Genomic DNA, 19,920 nt, shown 5'->3' with positions numbered 1-19,920 from the left:
TTGAACAAGTCAAATCTCTTCTTTTAAATTGTATTGTAAAAGTTTTTACTGGTGCATTGGGATTGAATTCCATTATTCTGTCCATTTATTTCTTAGAAAGGGTACTGTTTTTCCCCATCTCCCACCACTTGTTCTCCTGCCCTCTTAAAATTTTCATGTTCCCAAAAATAATTAAGACTTGCAAACCATATCCAGAGGCTATAGCTTTTCAAATAGTCATTCATAGCAGAAAATTGTTTTAAGCAGAACTACTAGAAAGCAATCAAATTGAAATTAGAGGATGCAATTTGTTTGCATATTATGAATGTCTATAGTTTTTTTAACAAGTGATGGGGGAAAACATAAACTTGTCTAGCAGATGGAATCAATAGTCCGACACTGATGTCGATCACTGTCCACGTTTGGAACAAGGCCCCAGGATAGATTCCATTTTAAAAGAAGGGGCTGTGGAAAATTATATTTACCATCAGGCACTGGTATTTTGAGTAAATCTGATGTGCTTTTCCCCTACATCCCTTATGACCAAAAAAAAATTTGAACGACAGACTTGCCAAGTTATTATGCAGAATGAGGTTTAATTACATTTATTCTTGATCAGAGACTGTTGCAGGTCAGAGCAGAAATGAAATTAATGCTACATCCACACTAGGTAAAGCATGTGTAAAATTTGACTGCATCTTGCCTCTGGAAGTCCAGACTGAAACATGAACTGAATAAAAATGAATATAGCCACTCATTAACTTTTGGTCAGGGTCACATTCCCAAGCAGTAACTTGTTTGAGTGCCACTTGCACAAACCCATCATAAGGCTTTAACTGTGGTATATGCAACAAGTAAGAATTAATAAAGTGGGAACCATATAGCTTAAAGTAGTCAGAAAACTAGCAGTGCAAAACTACTACAGGCTTATGAAAACAATCCTGAGTGGCCTTCCATGAGAACCAACAAATGGAAAAAAAACAATGGACCAATTAAATTAATCAATGTGTTAGGATTTTTTTTGTTCTGAATAACTAAGATTTCTATTATCCAAAATAAGGTTTTAAATTAAAAAATAAATGTCACAATATTAAACTTGTGCATTAAAGCTGTATTTTAATGCTGTAATTTGAATAGTTTGTCATGATGCTCAGGCTTCCCTGAATATATTTCTTCACAATAGCGAGAGAGTTATCAGCCACACCATTGCATTTTCAGCATAGATAGTTTGAAAAATTTTGTAGCATGTATGAATAAGTAAATTCTGAGTTCAAGTAGAATTGTGTGTCTCCTCATCCTGCAAACATTTGTGAATTTATTTGCCTCTTCCAAACAACTTTAAAATAAACTGGAGGTTGAAATTTTAAAGCTTTATTTCAGGCAAACTTTACATGAAAATATTAACTGCTCATTTTCTGTAAGAACTCAATGTTCACCGCTCAAGACAGCTAAACAACACCTGTTATTGAGCATCAGCAGTTTATTTTGTAATTAGAACAAAAATCAAGGTTGTTTATCAAGCATATATTTCATTTCCTCAGTGGACAAGGTTAAGATTTTATTTTGTTTTTCCAAATAATTTAAGTCTAGCTGGAAGATAAATTTCAATTATTGGGTTCCTCCAGCTTAACTGCTGTCACGTCAATCATGGGAAGCTTTTCTTTCCGTTTTTGCTCCACATTCAGTTAAAAAATCTTTCTCTTTTGAAAAGACAGTAATTGCATACATTTTTTTAAACTTTGAGGTTGTTTTTGTTTATAGGGATATGTGGGGCAATTTGCTAATGCTATTGCAGATGGTTTAAGCTAACTTGGCAGGGGTGTGGGAACCAGAAGGCAATATTAAAGAGTAAAACACAAATGCAGAGAGAATTGGGAGAGATAGATAGCACTGAAGTAGAAAAGAGTAAGATATTAGATGGAATCAGAATAAGAGGGAATGAAAAGATATCTAAATTGGGTTTAATGTGCATGTATATGAATGTGCGGAGTGTGGTAAATAAGGGTGTTGAGTTGTAGGCGCAGATAGCCACGTGGAAATATAATGTCATGGCACTAATGGAGATCTGGCTCGAGGAAGGACTGGGTACTAAATATTCTTGGATACTAAATATTCTTGGATACTAAATATTCTTTGGATACAAGGTGTTCAGGAAAGATTGAGGAACAAGGACGGGAAGAAGGGTAGCAGTATTGATTAAGGAGAACATTACAGAGCTGGAAAGAGATGATGTCGGAGAGGAGTCAAGGATAGAATCCATCTAGTTAGAGATAAGAAACAAAAGGGGTACCATTACATTGCTGTGTATATTCTCTCGGTCACCAACTAGTGGGAAAGAAATTACAGAGAGGTGCAAGAATTATGGAGTAATTATAATGGGGGACTTTATTCTAATAGACAGGGATAGCAATAGTGTAAAGGGCAGAAAGGGGCAAAAGTTTCTAGAGTGTGTTAAGGACAATTTTCTACATCAGTATGTTTCCAATCCAGCCAGGAAGGAGGCATTGCTGGATCTGATTCTGGGGAATGAGGTTGGTTACGTGAATCACATGGCAGTAGGAGAGCATTTAAGGGACAGTGACCATCTCATCATAAGGTTTAGGTTGGCCATGGAAAAAGACCTGGAGCAATCCATAATAAAAATAATTCATTGGGCGAGGGCCAACTTCAGTGGAGTGAGAACAGATCTGGCCCAAATAAATTGTGATCAAAGATTGGCTCGCAAAACTGTAACTGAACAATGGGCTGCCTTTAAAGAGGAGATAGTTCAGGTACAGTCAAGTTACATTCCCACGAGGGGGAAAGGCAGGGCAAACAGATCCAGAGCTCCCTGGATGACGTAAGAGATGGAGAGTACAATGAAGCAGAAAAGGGGTGCATATGACCCTTGTCAGGTAGATAATACAATTGAGAACCAGGCTGAATATAGAGGGTTCAGAGGGGAAGTGATGAAGCAAATAAGAGAACCAAAGAGACAATCTGAGTAGAGACTGGCAGCTAACATGCAAGGGAACTTAGTCTCCTTTAAGCATATAAATAGCAAAATGGTGGCAAAAGGAGGAGTGGGGCCGATTAGGGACCTAAAAGGGGATTTACGCATGGAAGCAGGGGACGCGGCTGAGACATTAAATGAGTATTTTGCATTTGTCTTTACTAAGCTAGAAGATGCTGCCCGGGTCATGGTGAAAGAGGAGTTAGTTGAGACACTGGATGGGCTAAAAATTGATCAAGAGTAGGTACTACATAGACCGGCTGTACTTAAATTTGATAAGTCACCAGGGCCAGATGAGATGCATCTAAGGATACTGAGAGAAGTAAGGGTGGAAATTGTGGAGGCGCTGACCATAATCTTCCTCCACAAATACAGGGATGGTGCCAGAGGACTGGAGAATTGCAAATGTTATACCATTGTTCAAAAAAAGGTGGGAGGACAAGCACAGTAACTGTAGGCCAGTTAGTTTAACCTCGGTGGTGAGAAAGCTTTTAGAAACAATAATACGGGTCAGAATTGTCATTTGCACAAATGTGCATTAATTAAGCAACGTCAGCACAGATTTGTTACGGGCAAATCGTGTTTAACTGACTTGCTTGAGTTTTTCGCCGAGGTAACAGAGAGGGTTGATGTGTGCATGGACTTGCAAAAGGCTTGTCAGCAAAATTGAAGTCCACGGAATAAAAGGGACAGTGGCAGCATGGATACAAAATTTGCTGAGTGACGGGAAACAGTACTGGTGAACGGTTATTTTTCAGACTAGAGGAAGGTATATAGTGGGGTTCCCCAGGGATCGGTGTTGGAACCCCTGCTTTTCTTGATATATATTGATAAAACTTTGGAAGTTTTGTGAACTGAGGAGGAGGATAGAGGTAAACCTCGAGGACATAGACTGGTGGAATGGGCAGACAAGTGGCAGATGAAATTTGAAGCAAAAAAGGTGTGAAGTGATTCATTTTGGTAGGAAGAACGAGGAGAGGCAATATAAAAGGATACAATTCTAAAGGGGTGCAGGAGCAGAGGGACCTCGGGGTATATGTGCACAAATCATAGGTCGCAGGGTAGATTGAGAAAGCAAATAGAATCCTGGGATTTATAAATAGGGGCATAGAGTACAGGAACAAGCGAGTTCTGTTAAACATTTATAAAACACTAGTTTGGCCGCAAATGGAGTATTGTGTCCAGTTTTGGGCACCATGCTTTTGGAAGGGTGTTATGGCATTAGAGAGGGTGCAGAAAAGATTCACGAGAATGGATCCAGGGATGAAGAACTTCAATTATGTGGATAGGTTGGAGAAGCCGGGCCTGTTCTCCTTGGAGAAGAGAACATTAGGAGGGGATTTGATGGAGGTGTTCAAAATTATAAGGAGTCTGGACAGAATAGATAGGGAGAAACTATTACCATTGGCCAAAGGATCCAGAACCAGAGGACACTGATTTTAAGGTGATTGGCAAAAGATCCAGAGGCAACATGAGAAAAGACATTTTTACACATTGCGTGGTTAGGATCTGGAATGCACTGCCACACTAAGTGTGGTGGAGGCAGATTCAGTCAAGGCCTTCAAAAGAGAATTGGACAGATAGCTGAAGAGAAAAAATTTGCAGGGCTACAGGGAAAAGGCCAGGTAGTGGGGCTAGGTGAGTTGCTCTTGCAGAGTGCTGGCACAGATATGATAGTCCAGATGGCCTCCTTCTGTGCTGTAACCATTCTATGATTACGTACTCTATCAGCAAAAAACATGAATCATGCACTGACTGCATAAAATCAAGATCTAACTGAAGGCAAAAGAACAATTGGGCAAGGGTGCCAGTGGACCTGAAGGGGCATGGACAGACCTGAGCATGGTGAGGTGGCTCCAGTGAATTGAAAGGGGCTGTTAAGAATTCAGGTCTGCCTCAGCTGCTAGGCTTCTTTGGTGTCAGCCATTCTCTGATATTTGCTAGTTTAGTAGACGATAACATAAAATGAAATACACTTGCAATTTGGACTGGATTTCCAAGCCTTGCTTCCCACCGTTAGTCTACCTTTGGAGAGATTGAACAAGTACTAAGTTAACACAGGGTGAAATGAAGTTGGTTCCACTCTTAATGTTGATTTGTTCCACAGTAGGTAAAATGCACAGAACAGTGAGAGTCAGTTAAGACAATCACAACAACTTCTGTTCATGAAATAAAAGCCAAGTATTACAGTTGTTGGAAATCTGAAATAAAAGCAGTAAGTGCTGGAAATACTCAGCAGGTCTGGCAGCATCTGTAGAGAGAGAAAGAGTTAACGTTTCAGGTCTGTTACCTTCATCAATTTCTCTCTCCACAGATGCTGCCAGACCTATTGAGTATTTCCATCACTTTCTGTTTTTACTTTAACTTCTCTTCATGTACTGTTCCAAAAATTAAGGATGCAGAAACACTAGGACCACTCTGATGGGTTACTTAAAAACTTAGACTTTCTGATGAAAGGTCACAGACCTGAAATGTTAACTTTGCTTCTTTCTCCACAGACCTGCTGAGTGTTTCCAGCACTTTTTGTTTTGTTTTAAAAACTTACTCTCTCTGCTGTGTCCCAGTGACCAGGACAATAGTTTGTTCCCATCACAGCCTTCTGTTACTAAGATTTTTTTGTCTGTTTTCCGATTTTTATAAGCCTGTCTCACAAACCCTCACATGTAAATCAAAAAGATTTCCAGCAGAGATGTAAAGTGTGCTCAATAAGCAGACACCATTAACATTCTTCATTGTTTGAGTCTTTTGAAAACATCATCTCTCATTGTAAATATCATTTGTTGCTTATCAATCCACAACTCAGCACAGACTGGTCTTGGGAAGCTAGCTCCTTTTTTAGGCAAGCTTTTGCTTGAAAATGCATCTTAACTTGGCTTTTTTGCTGATTCTTTGCATGAAAAATATGGTGAAAGACCTTTTAATTGTAACATCTCAAGGACAGTTTGGTCCCTATTCTCCTGAGTCCCTCTTCCTCTAGCTTGCCTGACCATGACACTCCCTTCTGCAGATCCCAGGTCACGCGCTCAGTGCTCAGCCTAGGTAATGCTCAATGTCTCCATATCTTCAAACCTGCCAGTGTTCTGGGCGGCACAGTGGCGCAGTGGTTAGCACCGCAGCCTCACAGCTCCAGCGACCCAGGTTCAGTTCTGGGTACTGCCTGGGTGCTCCAGTTTCCTCCCACCACCAAAGACTTGCAGGTTGATAGGTAAATTGGCCCTTGTAAATTCCCATAGTGTAGGAGAATTTTTTTTTTTTATTTATTTAGAGATACAGCACTGAAACAGGCCCTTCGGCCCACTGAGTCTGTGCCGACCAGCAACCATCCATTTATACTAATCCTACATTAACCCCATATTCCCTACCACCTACCTACACTAGGGACAATTTACAATGGCCAATTTACCTATCAACCTGCAAGTCTTTGGCGGTAGGAGGAAACCGGAGCACCCGGCGGAAACCCACGCGGTCACAGGGAGACTGAACCTGGGTCGCTGGAGCTGTGAGGCTCTGGTGCTAACCACTGTGCCACCCTATAATGGTAGGGAATATGGGATTAATGTAGGAGGGGATGTGGTAGGGAATATGGGATTAATGTAGGATTAGTATAAATGGGTGGTTGATGGTCGGCACAGACTCAGTGGGCCGAAGGGCCTGTTTCAGTGCTGTATCTCTAAATAAATAAAAATAAAAAGTTCTCCTACCTACACTACGGGAATTTACAAGGGCCAATTTACCTATCAACCTGCAAGTCTTTGGCGGTGGGAGGAAACTGGAGCGCCTGTTTCAGTGCTGTATGACTAAGTCTATGAGTTCTCAGAGCCAAAGACTGTGTCTAGTATTGAAGTAATGAAATAAAACAGAAAATTCTGGAAATACTTGGGTCTGGTAGCATCTGTGGAGCGAGAAAGAGTTACAGTTTCTGGTTGGTGACCCTTTGTTAGAACTGGGTCACCAACTGAAACATTAACTGAGTTTCTCACTCCACAGATGTTACCAGACCTGCTGAGTATTTACAGCATTTTCTGTTTTTATTTCAGATTTCCAGCATCTGCAGTACTTTGCAATGAATAATCAATGTTTTTCTAAAACATTCTGCCTGTGTGCAAGTTCGAAGAACATTGGTTTGTATGTGTATGTTTAAGATCATAATTTTCACTCATTTGCCCTGCCCTCCCATTGCTTGTACAAAATGTTGTAAATAATTATTCCCTCTATCTCGTGTATTCATTCATTCCCTTTTTATGTCCACATATCCTTCAAGGCAATTGTTCTGTGACATTCTCATACCAGGTGAATTACTCGAAGTTCCAGTATTGAAATGTGCAATATTTGAACATAAACCTTGGGATCTAAAGTAGAGTACTATAGCATGAAACACCACACACACATTGTGTCTGCCCTAAGTCTTTTCATACTGGGGTGTTTAATATAAAACAAAATGTTTTTGGACTGAATGTAGCTTATAGGAATTACAAAGTTAGAAATGACAGAGTGCAGAAAGAACAATGCAAGATCTTCAATGTATTGATCTGCAAGCACCATGTAATGCATCATGTACCCTGAAAGTATGTAAACTTAGCTTAATAGAACAAAAGATTATTTAAACAAGTCAAAGGAATAATGGTTGTTCGCAAAATTGGTTTCAAAAGAGGACCAAGATGCCCTCCTTCCATCTGTGGACAAGAATCTTAAATGGTGTTCATTCAACAGACTAAGTGCTTGGTTAAAATTTCCTATTCATTGTTCCAGCTCTAAATTTTTATCTCCGATCTAGACTTTTATCTGATGAATCTGCAGTCTCTAATGAAGATAGAACTGGGCAATGCTGGTTTGCTTTTGCAATTGACTGATTTGCTTTAATAACAAGTTTGCCCAGCTGGTTTTTACTTACCAGTCTGCTATAAAATAATCCTGCCACGGAAGTAACTTAAAGCAGCAGTTGAAGAAAGCTAATATCTTAAGAGTGAATTATTGTTTCATTGTGCTGTTAATTTGCATGAATGCCAACAAATGAAATCTGGACAGCCCAGGATTGGTGGCTATACCCACTTAATTCGCATAGCAAGACGTATTTTGTTTAGTGCTAGGTGAGTTTTTTTAGTGTTTGGAAATGACATTTTGCATCTTTGGACTGACGAGTGGTTTAACTAGATATAACATTTTATTGTAAGATTAAGGTGCCGACAGTACCAATTTTTGATCGATCTGATACGAGGCACCTGAAATAAGCCTTCTCTGTTTACAACCAAGACATGTCTCTTCTCATCTCGCAAGTCTACGTGACTCGAATTCTGTGTTTAGTCACCTGTTTTGATTGTCACCCCTGACCCAAGCCTATTACTTCTATCTTCCTTTTGTTTTTCTTGGACTTCCTTGGGCCCTTCACTCTGGGCAACAGGAAGGAGAGAAGACCAATCATGCCACCTTTCATTTACTCCTCTAGGCTACTTTGCCCTCTCCCCCCATCCATACCATCTCATCACTATTGCTCTACTTCCCTACTGCCACTGTTCCAGGCTTGAATCCCCCTTGGACAAGCCCACAGCTGCCATCTATGGTTCTCTTAACATTCTCTGAAATTCCCATTGAAGCACCTGTCACTTCCTCCTTACAAGCAAAAGCCCTAACTGTCCCATTCTCTCCTGTCACCAATATTGCGGTCCTGTCCACTGGGGATTGACCTCACCAACCTCTTTCCATTCACCGTACCCACCATTGCCCCATGGCCTCTGTCAGTGAATTAATCACTGCCCTTCACTGTATTTCCTCCTAAATGTTAATTCACCTGTGAGCAATGTCCTTACTGTGAATAATTCATTGCCATCCTGGCCTTACCGAAACCTCCCTGCCTGGCTATACTTCCCATTACCTGTCCCGTCCAAACCAGTGGTGCGTTAATCTTCTGTCCTCCAGGACATTTCTGTGGCCTTTGACATGATCAACCACCTTATAGCATTACCTAGCTACTGTTGCCCAGCTAAGTGGGACTACACTTGCTTGGTTCCACTCTTGCATAACTGATCTTAGCCAGAGTATCTCCAGTAATGATTTATTTTCTAGACACACACCCTTAACTCCGAAGTCATTCAGGATCTATCTTTGGCCTCTTCCTTAGCAACATGCCATCTTATGGTGTCATCATCTGTATACATGGCATCAGTTTCCACCTGTATGCTGGCAGTAGCCTACTCTCTGTCAGTCAATGAATGAGCCATAACTTCCTCCAGCAAACTTTGGTAAGAAAGATGTTCAGTTTTGGTTTTCGCTACAAATCCTGCTCTTGCGACTGATTCCCATCCCACTTTTATCATACCACTGTCTCAGGCTGAGCAAGATTGTTAACCTCTGTACCCTATTTGACCCTGAGCTGAGTTTCTGACCCAATATCCTATCCATCACTAAGACCACTAACTTCCATATCCATAACATTCCCTGATTCCTCTGCTGCTAAAATCCTCTTCCATAGTCATCACCTCTCAGCTCAACTATTCAAATGTTCTGCAGGCTGACCTCCCTCTGAACTTTGTCATCCAAAATTGCAGTCTGTGTCCTGCCCCATTCACTGCATTCCTTTCTTGCTGATTAATATATTGACCTCCTTCCTATAATGGCTCCAATTTTAAAATTGTTTTCCTTGTGTTTAAATTACCTCATAGCCTCCCCCCTCCCTATTTCTCTAACCCCTCTAGCCCTACAACTACCCCCTCAATCTCCTGACCTCACCTTTCTCGGACTCTGGCCTCCCCTTCCACCATTCCTCGACCTGGCTGCAACTTCATGCTTGGGCTCTATGTTTGGTAATTCCATCCCTGAATCCCTGACTTTCCAGCTTCCTGTCCTCCTTTAAGAACGTCCTTAAACCTGCCTCTGACCAAACTTCCTGATTCCTAATATTTTCTTTGGCTTTTTTTCCCCCCCGACGCCTCTTTAAAGGATTTCTTTTCTACATTAAAGAAATAATATGAATGTATTTTTTGTCACAAAATTTCAAAATGAATGGTTCTCAAATTTGACTTTGTTTATGAAACATTATGGTGGACTTTATTGGTGGATTTAAATAGCTTTCAAAGCCAATAGACTGTGGGCATCTAAAAATCACTAACATAGGACCTGGGGTGATGTATTGTAAACAACACAACTAATAAAGCAAAATATCTCACAGATCACTATACAATGAATTATAAATACATGTAATGGTATTAAGTTTTACCAATAATGGCTTGAGCCATGTGTTGAGTCTACACTGCATGTCTGTTTAACATCCACACTGTACAGAATGCTAAACTGTTATCGCCTCTTGCAATTTGTTTTTGCTTTCCATTTTACACATAGCTAGCTGCTTCTTCTGCTTTGTCCATCTCATTTTCAGCGAGTAATAATGTGTCCAGCATTACTGATGTTGTTTGAACAGGGGCAGATCGTAGCCGCAGGGGACTAGTATAAATTGGGTTATGCCCATTTTTTGTATTGTGTCTCATGAATAATTTTGAGTTTTCGTTGATTGATGTTCGAAATGATATCCGGCTGGAATACTTTCTGAGCATTTTAACATCCTTATTTCTTACGTATTTACATGTAATATAGCAACTAAATGCCTCACGAAACGTTTTGTTGAAAAGAGTGTAGACTAGTGGGTTGACTCCCGAGGAAACATAGCCCACCCAGACAAAGACTTCCATCAGTGTTCCAAGAAGTTCCTGATCGCAGCTCTTGCAGAGGGCAGCGGTGACATTTGTTACAAAAAATGGGCACCACATCACCAAAAATAGGAAGAATACCATTCCTAAAACCTTGGATGCTCGCTGCTCATTGCTGATGCTTTGCATGGACTTTTTACCCAAGGTAGAGAGTCTTCTGATGGGTATCTCCTCAAGTGTGCAAGGAAATGTCTTGTCCTTTTGTGAACCATTGAGCATTGCCACCTTCTCTGGAGATTTGGTGGGTGTGAGGTCTTGCTGAAAAACGGTTGAAACAGTAGTCCAGTTAAAATGTTGGGGTAGTTTGGCTTTGATCAGATATGCTTTCCTTCTCAGCACTTGAATTGTCAAAAAGTTGATAACTATCATGATGGCAAGAGGAATGAAGAATGCAGCCATTGATCCATAGATCATAAAATTTTTGAATGCGTCAATTTGAAGTAAACAAGTTTTGTTCATTAAGGTGTTTGTTTCATTCTGGAGGCCTTTGATGGGGATGGGAATAGCAATGCCTGGATTGAAAAGAAAATTAATTGAGAACGATACAATAATTGTTTTTCAGTGTTGGTATTTTCCTGTCAAAATTAGGCACATAGTTAATCAGACCAACTTTAAATGAAATAACAAGAAATGCTGGAACCACTCAGCAGGTCTGGCAGCATCTGTGGAAAGAAGCAGAGTTAATGTTTCGGGTCAGTGACCCTTCTTCGGAACTGACAAATATTAAAAATGTCACAGGTTATATGCAAGTGGGGTGGGGCAAGAGATAACAAAGGAGAAGGTGCAGATTGGACAAGGCCACATAGCTGACTAAATGTCACAGACCTGCTGAGTGGTTCCAGCATTTCTTGTTTTTATTTCAGATTTCCAGCATCTGCAGTATTTTGCTTTTATTACAACTTTAAATGAATTTGGTTCTGTTTGGGAAGACATTCTGTTCAGCTGTATTTAATTTGGAAGCTAATTGGCTATTTTGAAACATTTCCTCTTAAAACGTAATAGTGCAGCAAAAGTAAAAATGCTACTCTTGTGTATTCAGATTAATTTGAGTCAACATTTATGCTCTGTATATTTCTGGAACTTTAAGGCATCTTATTTTTAAGGTGTTGTTCTGCTGTCATAATTAGTATGAGAAACAAACATTTCAAATTTGTCTTTTAATTGTTGCATTGTGTTCTAATTTTCAATTCAGGCCATTTCTTGCAATTAAGTACTAATACTCTGGACTGATATAGATTGCAACCAATGTAGAATTCTATCATGTATGAAACCCTAAAACAGGCTATTAGCTCTGCTTGTTCCCGATCTTTCTTGCAATTGCACAAAAACTAATATGCGAGCCATGTTTGGATCTGAGTGCAAGAAGAATGGATTTTTATATGTTAACGGTTTCTGCATAGTTGGTTTAATAATGGGTTGTATTGTTGGCACATGTTGGTCAGAAGAATCGAATCAACATTTTCAGAAAAATATTACACGTACCAATTGAGATGAGCCATACCACTGTGATCTTAATGAGAACCTTGGCCCTGGAATTAAAGCGACTGTGCTGAATAGGTTTTTTAATAGCAATGTAACGGTCCAGTGAGATGGCACACAGATGCATAATTGAAGCTGTGGATAAGAGAACATCCAGGAAGATCCAGATAGGACATATCTCGGAGGGTAAAAGCCACTCAGAATCTGAAAGTAAGAAAGATCTTAGTCGGCAGAATAATATTGACACTTAAAAGTCTGCAAACTAAGCTGTTGGCTTTGTTTACAGCATAACCTTTTGATTTGAATTTCATTTCCTTCAAAAGCTTCAGTATACTTCTGTTCAGCAATTCGTCAGATATTCTTTATGCAAGAATCACAACAGGTACAACTATATATTAAACTCTAGCAAAATCTCTCAATTGCATTTCATTTAAACATAATACAAAATATCATATGTACTCAGTGTAATTCATTTGTCATTTCTGTGAAAGGTCATCCTGTTTAAAATTGCATTTAGCTTCAACCTTTGCATGGATCTGCCAATCAATAGTAATCAGCTTTACAGGGAGCAGAGACAGGGTTGATTTGGCTAGTTTTTTTTCTCAGCGGTATTCCATTTATGACGTTGGAGATCAAATACATGAGGGTTCTACCATTTGAAATTAATTTTGGTATTTATGATGAAAGGTCATCGACCTGAAACGTTAACTCTTTCTCTCTCCATGGATGCTGCCTGACCTGAGTATTTCCAGCATTTTCTGTTTTTATTATTGGTATTTATTGATATGCTTTCTTCTACTGATTGACCGATTAAGAAATAAGCACACTGTAATTTTAAAAGCAATGATTTCTTTTCAAGATTTGAAATTGAATTTTTATATGCATTTATTTTTTCAAGGTTGTTCAGGTATATTTCCTATTTTTGTAAGTTTTCCCTTGCTTGGTAATCTGAACTGGTGAAGATGGACGCATGGCATTTTTCTCTTAGTAATGCTTCTTGGACATCAGGACTCCTTTTTTTTCTCTTAACCTGCTGGGTGTGCTGCATTCTCCATTTAGTGTCTGATCATTCAACAAGGTTCATATCAGGATTGAGGTGGTGTAATGGAGGCGCATGCATCTAAGCTGGCCTGTGACAGAGTTTTATCACACTATGCTCAGCATCCACCCTGCTGCTCTTTGACTTTTAAAAATTAACTAAACTAATGCACACAGCTTTACTTGATTTTAAAAATAGTTGAATCCACAGAGTCCTTTTTTGCAAAGTACTTCTCTGTTAACCAGTATTTCCTTATGCATAGGCATAAAACCAGACTGTGTGTGGGATAGCTGTTAAAAGGAAGGGAAAATTGCAGTATTTTTTAAACTGATTCAGTAAGACGATTGTCGCTTGCCAGGTGCCCAAAGCAATGAAGGGAAAACACTATTCCAAGCAAATGTTGCAAGGATTTACTGAAAGGTGGTCATTATGTCATGAATTACACATTCATATATTTTTACTGGTCGATTTAAATCTACATTAAAATGGTTAAATTTACATAAAATACTGACCTGCAAGTCTTTGACCTAAATCTGGAAATGTTTTACTTCTAACAACTTACGTTTATATAGAATTTTGGATGTAGAAAAGTATCCAGATGTGTTCTGTAGAGTCGTAATGGGTACCGAGCCGAAGGAGGAGTAATTTGGTGAGATTAGCAAAAGTTTGCCCAATGAGATGTGTTTTGAGGAGGGCAAGGTGCTGAGACTTGGGTTCATGGAGGGAATTCCAGAGTATGGGTCTTAAGTATCTAAAGGCAGAGGGGGTCATTGGTGGAGTGAAAGGACTATGCAGCAAAACAAAAAAATTCATTTGAAAGATAATCAACCTGATAGGTTAAATCTGTTTCTCTCTTCACAGATGCTGCCTGACCTGCTGAGTATTTCCAGCAGTTTCTGTTTTATTACTGAGCAGTGAGGGCTGGAGCAGGTTAGAAATTGAGTTGAAGACATGAAGGGATTTAAACATGAGTATTAGCATCTTAAATTTTGTGATTTTTTTTGTAAAATTGGAGGAGTTGGACTGGGAACCAATATAGGTCAGCAAGGACAGGTCTGATGGTGAGCAGGATTTTATGCAGTATGGGATATGGGCAACAGAGTTTTAGTTGAGTTCAAGCTTACTGAGGGTAGAGGATGAGAGACTGGCCAGGAAAGCTTTGGAAAAGTGATGTCTGGAAGCGATGCAAACATGAATGAGGGTTTCAGCAGCAGAAGGGATAAGGCAGGTGTGGAGACGTCAGTGTTAGAGGTAGAAATAGGTAATCTTTGTGATGGTCAGTATTTGGGGTCAGAAGCTCAGCCTGTGGTCAAATAAGACACAACAGTGCGAAGAAGTCTGGTTCAGCCTGAGAGGGGAATGGAATCATTGTTGAGAAATATGGAGTTTGAGTTTGTCTTCCCAGTGTTCAACTAGAAATTTAGGCTCATCCGCAACTGCACATCAGGCAAACAGTCTGACAACAGAGGTGGTACCAATGTATGTGTGAAAGTTGACCCCATAATCTGCAGCTGATATCACCAAGGGGTAGCATATAAATGAGGAAGAAGGAGGGGAGATTTTTGCTGAGGTTGTGGGCACCCTAGATGTGACTGCACCAAGGTGGAAAGAGAAACTTTTGGTTGAGATACTTTGACTATGATTGGATATTAAAAATTAAAGAAAAACATGCATTTATATAGCGCCTTTCACAATCACAGGATGTCCCAAAGCATTTTACAGCCACTGAAGTATTTTTGAAATGTAGTCACTGTTGTAATATAGGAAATGTGCATTATAATCTTAGCCTGCTCATCTCGAACCCGGATTGAAATTCAGTTTCTTTGAATCCACAACAAAAGGCAGCACCAATTTTAGAGTTCATATAGGAAGTGTATGTTGCATTATCAAGTCTATTGATTTGCATAACTGGTGATGTAGTTGTGCTCCATAGTGGCATATGTCAAAAAATAACTGGATTTGTGGCTATATTTCAGAATGTTAATAATGTATGGGGCATTTTTCAAGTTGTTCAAATATTTTAAAAGGGGTTTGTTTACAAGAATTTTGTCCTATGTGGAATAATTCATTTTGCTGTTAGTTCCATTTTGCACTTGAAGATTGTTTAAAAGGAAAATACTTAAATTAATTTTGGCATCGAAGGAGTAAATCAGTGAACTCTTGATGATTTTAATATGTTGAATTCCATGAGTAATCATTCATAGTTCCATGTATTGAATGTTGAAATTATGACAGCTTTCTGCAGTTATACAAGGCCTTGGTGAGACCACATCTGGAGTATTGTGTGCAATTTTGGTCTCCTTATCTGAGGAAGGATGTTCTTGCCACAGAGGGAGTGCAAAGAAGATTTACTAGGCTGATTCCTGGGATGGCACGGTTGACGTATGAGGAGAGATTGGGTCAACTAGGTTTATATTCATGAGAGTTTAGATGAATGAGAGGGGATCTCCTAGAAACCTATAAAATTCTAACAGGATTCGATAGGCTAGATGCAGGGAGGATGCTCCCGATGACTGGGGAGTCCAGACCCAGGGGTCACAGTCTCAGGATATGGGGTATGCCATTTAGAACCGAGATGAGGAGAAATTTCTTCACTCAGAGGGTGGTGAACCTGTGGAATTCTCTACCGCAGAAGGTAGTGGAGGCCAAGTCATTAAATATATTCAAGAGAGATAGATATATTTCTTAATGCCAAAGGGATCAAGGGATATGGGGAAAAAGCAGGAACAGGGTACTGAATTAGATGATCAGCCATGATCTTTTTTGAATGGCGGAGCAGGCCTCGAGCCGAATGGCCTACTCCTCCTATTTTCTATGTTTCTATCTCCAATCTTGATGTATTCTTTCCCCCTTCTCCCATATAGTATCATTTTGTCCGCTTTTACGCACTTGGTATTCAGAGATAGTTGATAATTTTGCAAATGTATGAAAGATGCAGGAAGGTAATTAGAAAAATAACACATCTGACCTATAATTAATATATAAAATGTATATTTATTCTGAATATAAATGCATGAAATATTTTACAAACCATTTTTCCTAGAGGTCTGGGCTTTAACTATTCTAAATTATTACAAAGAACTACATAGAATCTACAGCACAGAAACAGGCCATTTGGTCTAGCTAGTCATGCACTACACCTACCTCTATCCATGCTTGTTCATCTAACCATTTCAGCATATCCTTCTACTCCTTTCTCCCTCATGTTATCTAGCATCCCCTTAAATGCATCTATCCCATTTACCTCAACTACTACTCCTGGTAGCATGTTCCACGTTCTTACCACTCTTTGGGTAAAGAAATTTCTTCTAGATTCTGGTTCGGATTTATTAGTGACTATCTTAGATTTGTGACGTCAAGTTTTGGACTTCTGCGCGAGTGAAAACACTTTCTCTACGTCTATGCTATCAAACCCTTTCATTATCTTAAAGACTTCGATCAAGTCATGGCTCAGCCATCTCTTTGAATGGAAAAGAGCCCCAGCCTCTTGCGCCTATCCTGATGAGAAATCCCATGAGCTGTCTATTAACCAAGTTTTCTGGTGAAGTTTATTTTGTTAAATTCAGGATTGGATGACCAGTAGTCCATTTGTGGATTGGAACTGAATTTCAAAGGTAAATATGGCAAATAACTTATAACCAAATTGGAATATAAATTCAGATTAAACAATTACAAAGGAAGAAGAGTTTTAAAAAAAAAAGGTTCTTTTTAAAATAAAGCCCTAGGATAGCTACCTGTAATTTATTAATGATTACTAGCTGGAATAGTGCTGTTTGCACAGAGTGAGGCTTTGAGTTGTATGTGGGGGATTTCGCTGGCTTGGAGGGGAGGTGCTGTTTGGTCTTTTTCTACCTTTTCATCTCCACGGTGCAGGGGATAAAGCTGATTGCAAATAACTGGTAAGTTATTACACTTACTGCACTAGCAATAATTGATTGTAAAGCTAAGTAATGGCAGAGCAGCTCGGCCAAGTGGAATGTGCCTCCTGTGGTATGTGGGAAGTTGTGGACGTACCATGTGTCCTTGACGAACACATCTGCAGGAAGTGACTCTGGCTGCAGAAGCTTGAGCTTTGGGTTTTGGAACTCGAGCGGTAGCTGGGGTCACTGTGGAACATCTGCGAGGCGGAGGACTTTGTGGATAGCATGTTTCAGGTGGTATTCAACCTGGTGCTTGAGAGCACAGTCAGAGAAGGACTGGTTAGCTGCCAGTCAGACACGTAGGTCAGGGCAGGTAGTGCAGGAGTCCCTGGAGGGCATCCCACTTCCTAACCGCTATTCAGTTCTGAGTACTGTTGGGAAGGAGGGTTCTCTGTAGAATGCAGTGAGTCATCCCCGGAACACCATGGGTGACTCAGCTGTGCAGGGAGGGAGGGAAAAGGACAAGCGAGCAATAGTGGTAGTGGATTCTATAGTTAGGGGAACAGATAGACGTATTTGTGGTCGCAGATGTGATTCCAGGATGGTATGTTGCCTCCCTGAAGCAAGGGTCATGGATATCACCGAGCGGCTGCAGAATATTCTGGAGGGCAAGGGTGCATAGCCGGAGGTCGTGGTCCACGTTGGTACCAACAATATAGCAAGTAAAAGGGATAGGGTCCTGCAGGCTGAGTTAGGAAAGAGATTAGAAAGCAGGAGCACAAGTGTAGTAATCTCTGGATTACTCCCAAGGCCACGTGCTAGTGAGTATAGAAATAGGAAAATACACCAGATGAATGCATGGCTGGAGAGATGGTGCAGGAGGGAGGGCTGCAGAATTCTGGGGCATTGGGACGGTTCTGGGGAAGGTGGGACCTGTACAAGCCGGACAGTCTGCACCTGAATAGGACTGGGACAAATATCCTTGCAGGAAGGTTTGCTAGTGCTTTTGGGGATGGTTTAAACTAGATTGGCAGGGGGATGGGAACCTGAACGCAGTCTTAGAAAGGACAATTTCAGGGCAGGGAGCAGGATGCAGGAAATTAGCAAGTGACTCTGAAAGGCAGAAGAAGCAACTGTTTAACAAGTGTGCAGCACAGGAATTTGGCAGTGTTAAAGGGTATTTAAATGCAAGGAGTATAGTAAATTAAGCCGATGAGTTGAGGGTACAGATAGACACATGGCAACATGATATTGCTATAATGGAAACCTGGCTTAAAGAGGGGCAACAATGGCAGCTCAACATCCCTGGATATAGAGTTTTCAGGCGTGATAGAGAAGAAGATAAAAAAGGGGGAGGGGTGTAGCATTATTAGTTAAGGAATCAATAACGGCTTTAAGGAGGGATGGTATGCTAAATGAATCATCAAATGAGGCCTTATGGGTGGAGCTCAAATAAAAAGGGGCCAGCTACATTACTGGGAGTGTACTGTAGACCCCCAAATAGTGAGAGGGAGACTGAAGAACAAATATGTAGGCAGATTTGAGTGCAAAAACGTTAGGGCAATAATAGTTGGGGATTTCAACCACCACAGTATCAACTGAAATACAAACAGTGTGAAGGGCACAGAGGGGACAAAATTCTTCAACTGCGTTCAAGAGAACTTTTTTAGCCAACGCATAACCAGCCCAACAAGAGAGGTCGCAATTCTAGATTTAGTCTTCTGTAGTGAATCTGGGCAAGTGAAGTAACAATGGGTGACCATTTTGGAGATGGTGACAATAATACAGTTCTTTTTAGCATAATTATGGAAAAGGACAAAGAAAAAACAGAAGCAAAGGTTTAAAATTGGGGGAAGGCAAATTTTACGAAACTGAGAGGTGACCTAGTGAAAGTGGACTGGATACAGCTACTTGAAGGAAAATCAGTGGCAAACCAGTGGGAGGCATTCAGGAGTGAGATACTATAGTGTAGGCATGTCCCCACAATGGTTAAGGGTGGTACTGCCAAATCTAGAGTCCCCTGGTTATTTAGAAACTTACAGGATAAGTTAAAGCAAAAGAAGAAAGCTTATGACAATGACAAATATCTTAATACTTTAGAAAGCCTCGAGGACTATAGAAATTGCAGGGGTGAAGTAAAAAAAGGAAATTAGAAAAGCAAAGAGGACATGAAAATTATTAGCAGGTAAAATCAAGGAAAACATGAAGATGTTTTATCAGTACATTAAGAGCAAGGGGATGACAAAGGAAAGGGTAGGGCCTATCAGATGTACAAGGGAACTTGTGTGGATGCGGAAGATGTGGGCAGGGTTTTTAATGAGTTTTTTGTCAGAAAGGAGAGCGTTGATGCAGACATTGTATTTAAAGAAGAGTGTGAAATATGAGACACGATAAGCATAATGAGAAAAGAAGTGCTTGAAGGTCTGACATCCCTCAAAGTGGATAAATCGTCAGGAGCGGATTGCATCCCAGGTTGTTGTAGGAAGCCAGGGAGGAAATAGCGGATGCGCTGAGGATCATCTTCAAATCCTCACTAGATATAGGTGAGGTACCAGATGATTGGAGGTCTGCGAATGTTATACCATTGTTTAAAAAGGTTGTGAGGGATAAGCCAGGTAATTATTGGCCAGTCAGACTGACATTCGGTGAGTAAATTGTTAGAATCTATTCTGAGAGACAGGATAAACTGTCACTTAGAAAGGCATGGATTAATCTGGGATAGTCAGCATGGATTTGTTAGGGAAGGTCATGTCTTACTAGCTTGATTGAGTTTTTTGAGGAAGTGACCAGGAGAATTGATGAGGGTAGTGCCGTGGATGTGGTTTGCATGGATTTTAGTAAGACATTTGACAAGGTCCTGCATGGCAGACTGGT

At 40.2% G+C, this 19,920-nt stretch overlaps 2 protein-coding genes across 2 annotated transcripts in view; one reads left to right on the top strand and one right to left on the bottom strand.

Moving 5' to 3' along the window:
* psmd1 (proteasome 26S subunit, non-ATPase 1) overlaps positions 1-19,920 on the top strand; it is a 149,936-nt gene that overhangs the window by 57,467 nt on the left and 72,549 nt on the right. The window lies entirely within an intron of this gene.
* Positions 7,006-19,920, bottom strand: part of htr2b (5-hydroxytryptamine (serotonin) receptor 2B, G protein-coupled) — a 31,609-nt gene continuing 18,694 nt past the window's right edge. Inside the window, exons 3-4 of the mRNA XM_068042364.1 lie at positions 12,151-12,351; positions 7,006-11,180 (exon numbers count right to left, since the gene is read on the bottom strand). Of these exons, the coding sequence (XP_067898465.1) occupies positions 10,294-11,180; positions 12,151-12,351 (1,088 nt within the window). The 3' untranslated portion in view covers positions 7,006-10,293. The remainder of the gene's footprint in view (positions 11,181-12,150; positions 12,352-19,920) is intronic.

This window comes from Heterodontus francisci, chromosome 11, assembly GCF_036365525.1.
Source record: "Heterodontus francisci isolate sHetFra1 chromosome 11, sHetFra1.hap1, whole genome shotgun sequence".
Taxonomy (NCBI): domain Eukaryota; kingdom Metazoa; phylum Chordata; class Chondrichthyes; order Heterodontiformes; family Heterodontidae; genus Heterodontus; species Heterodontus francisci.
This window is presented reverse-complemented; position numbering and strand designations above follow the sequence as displayed.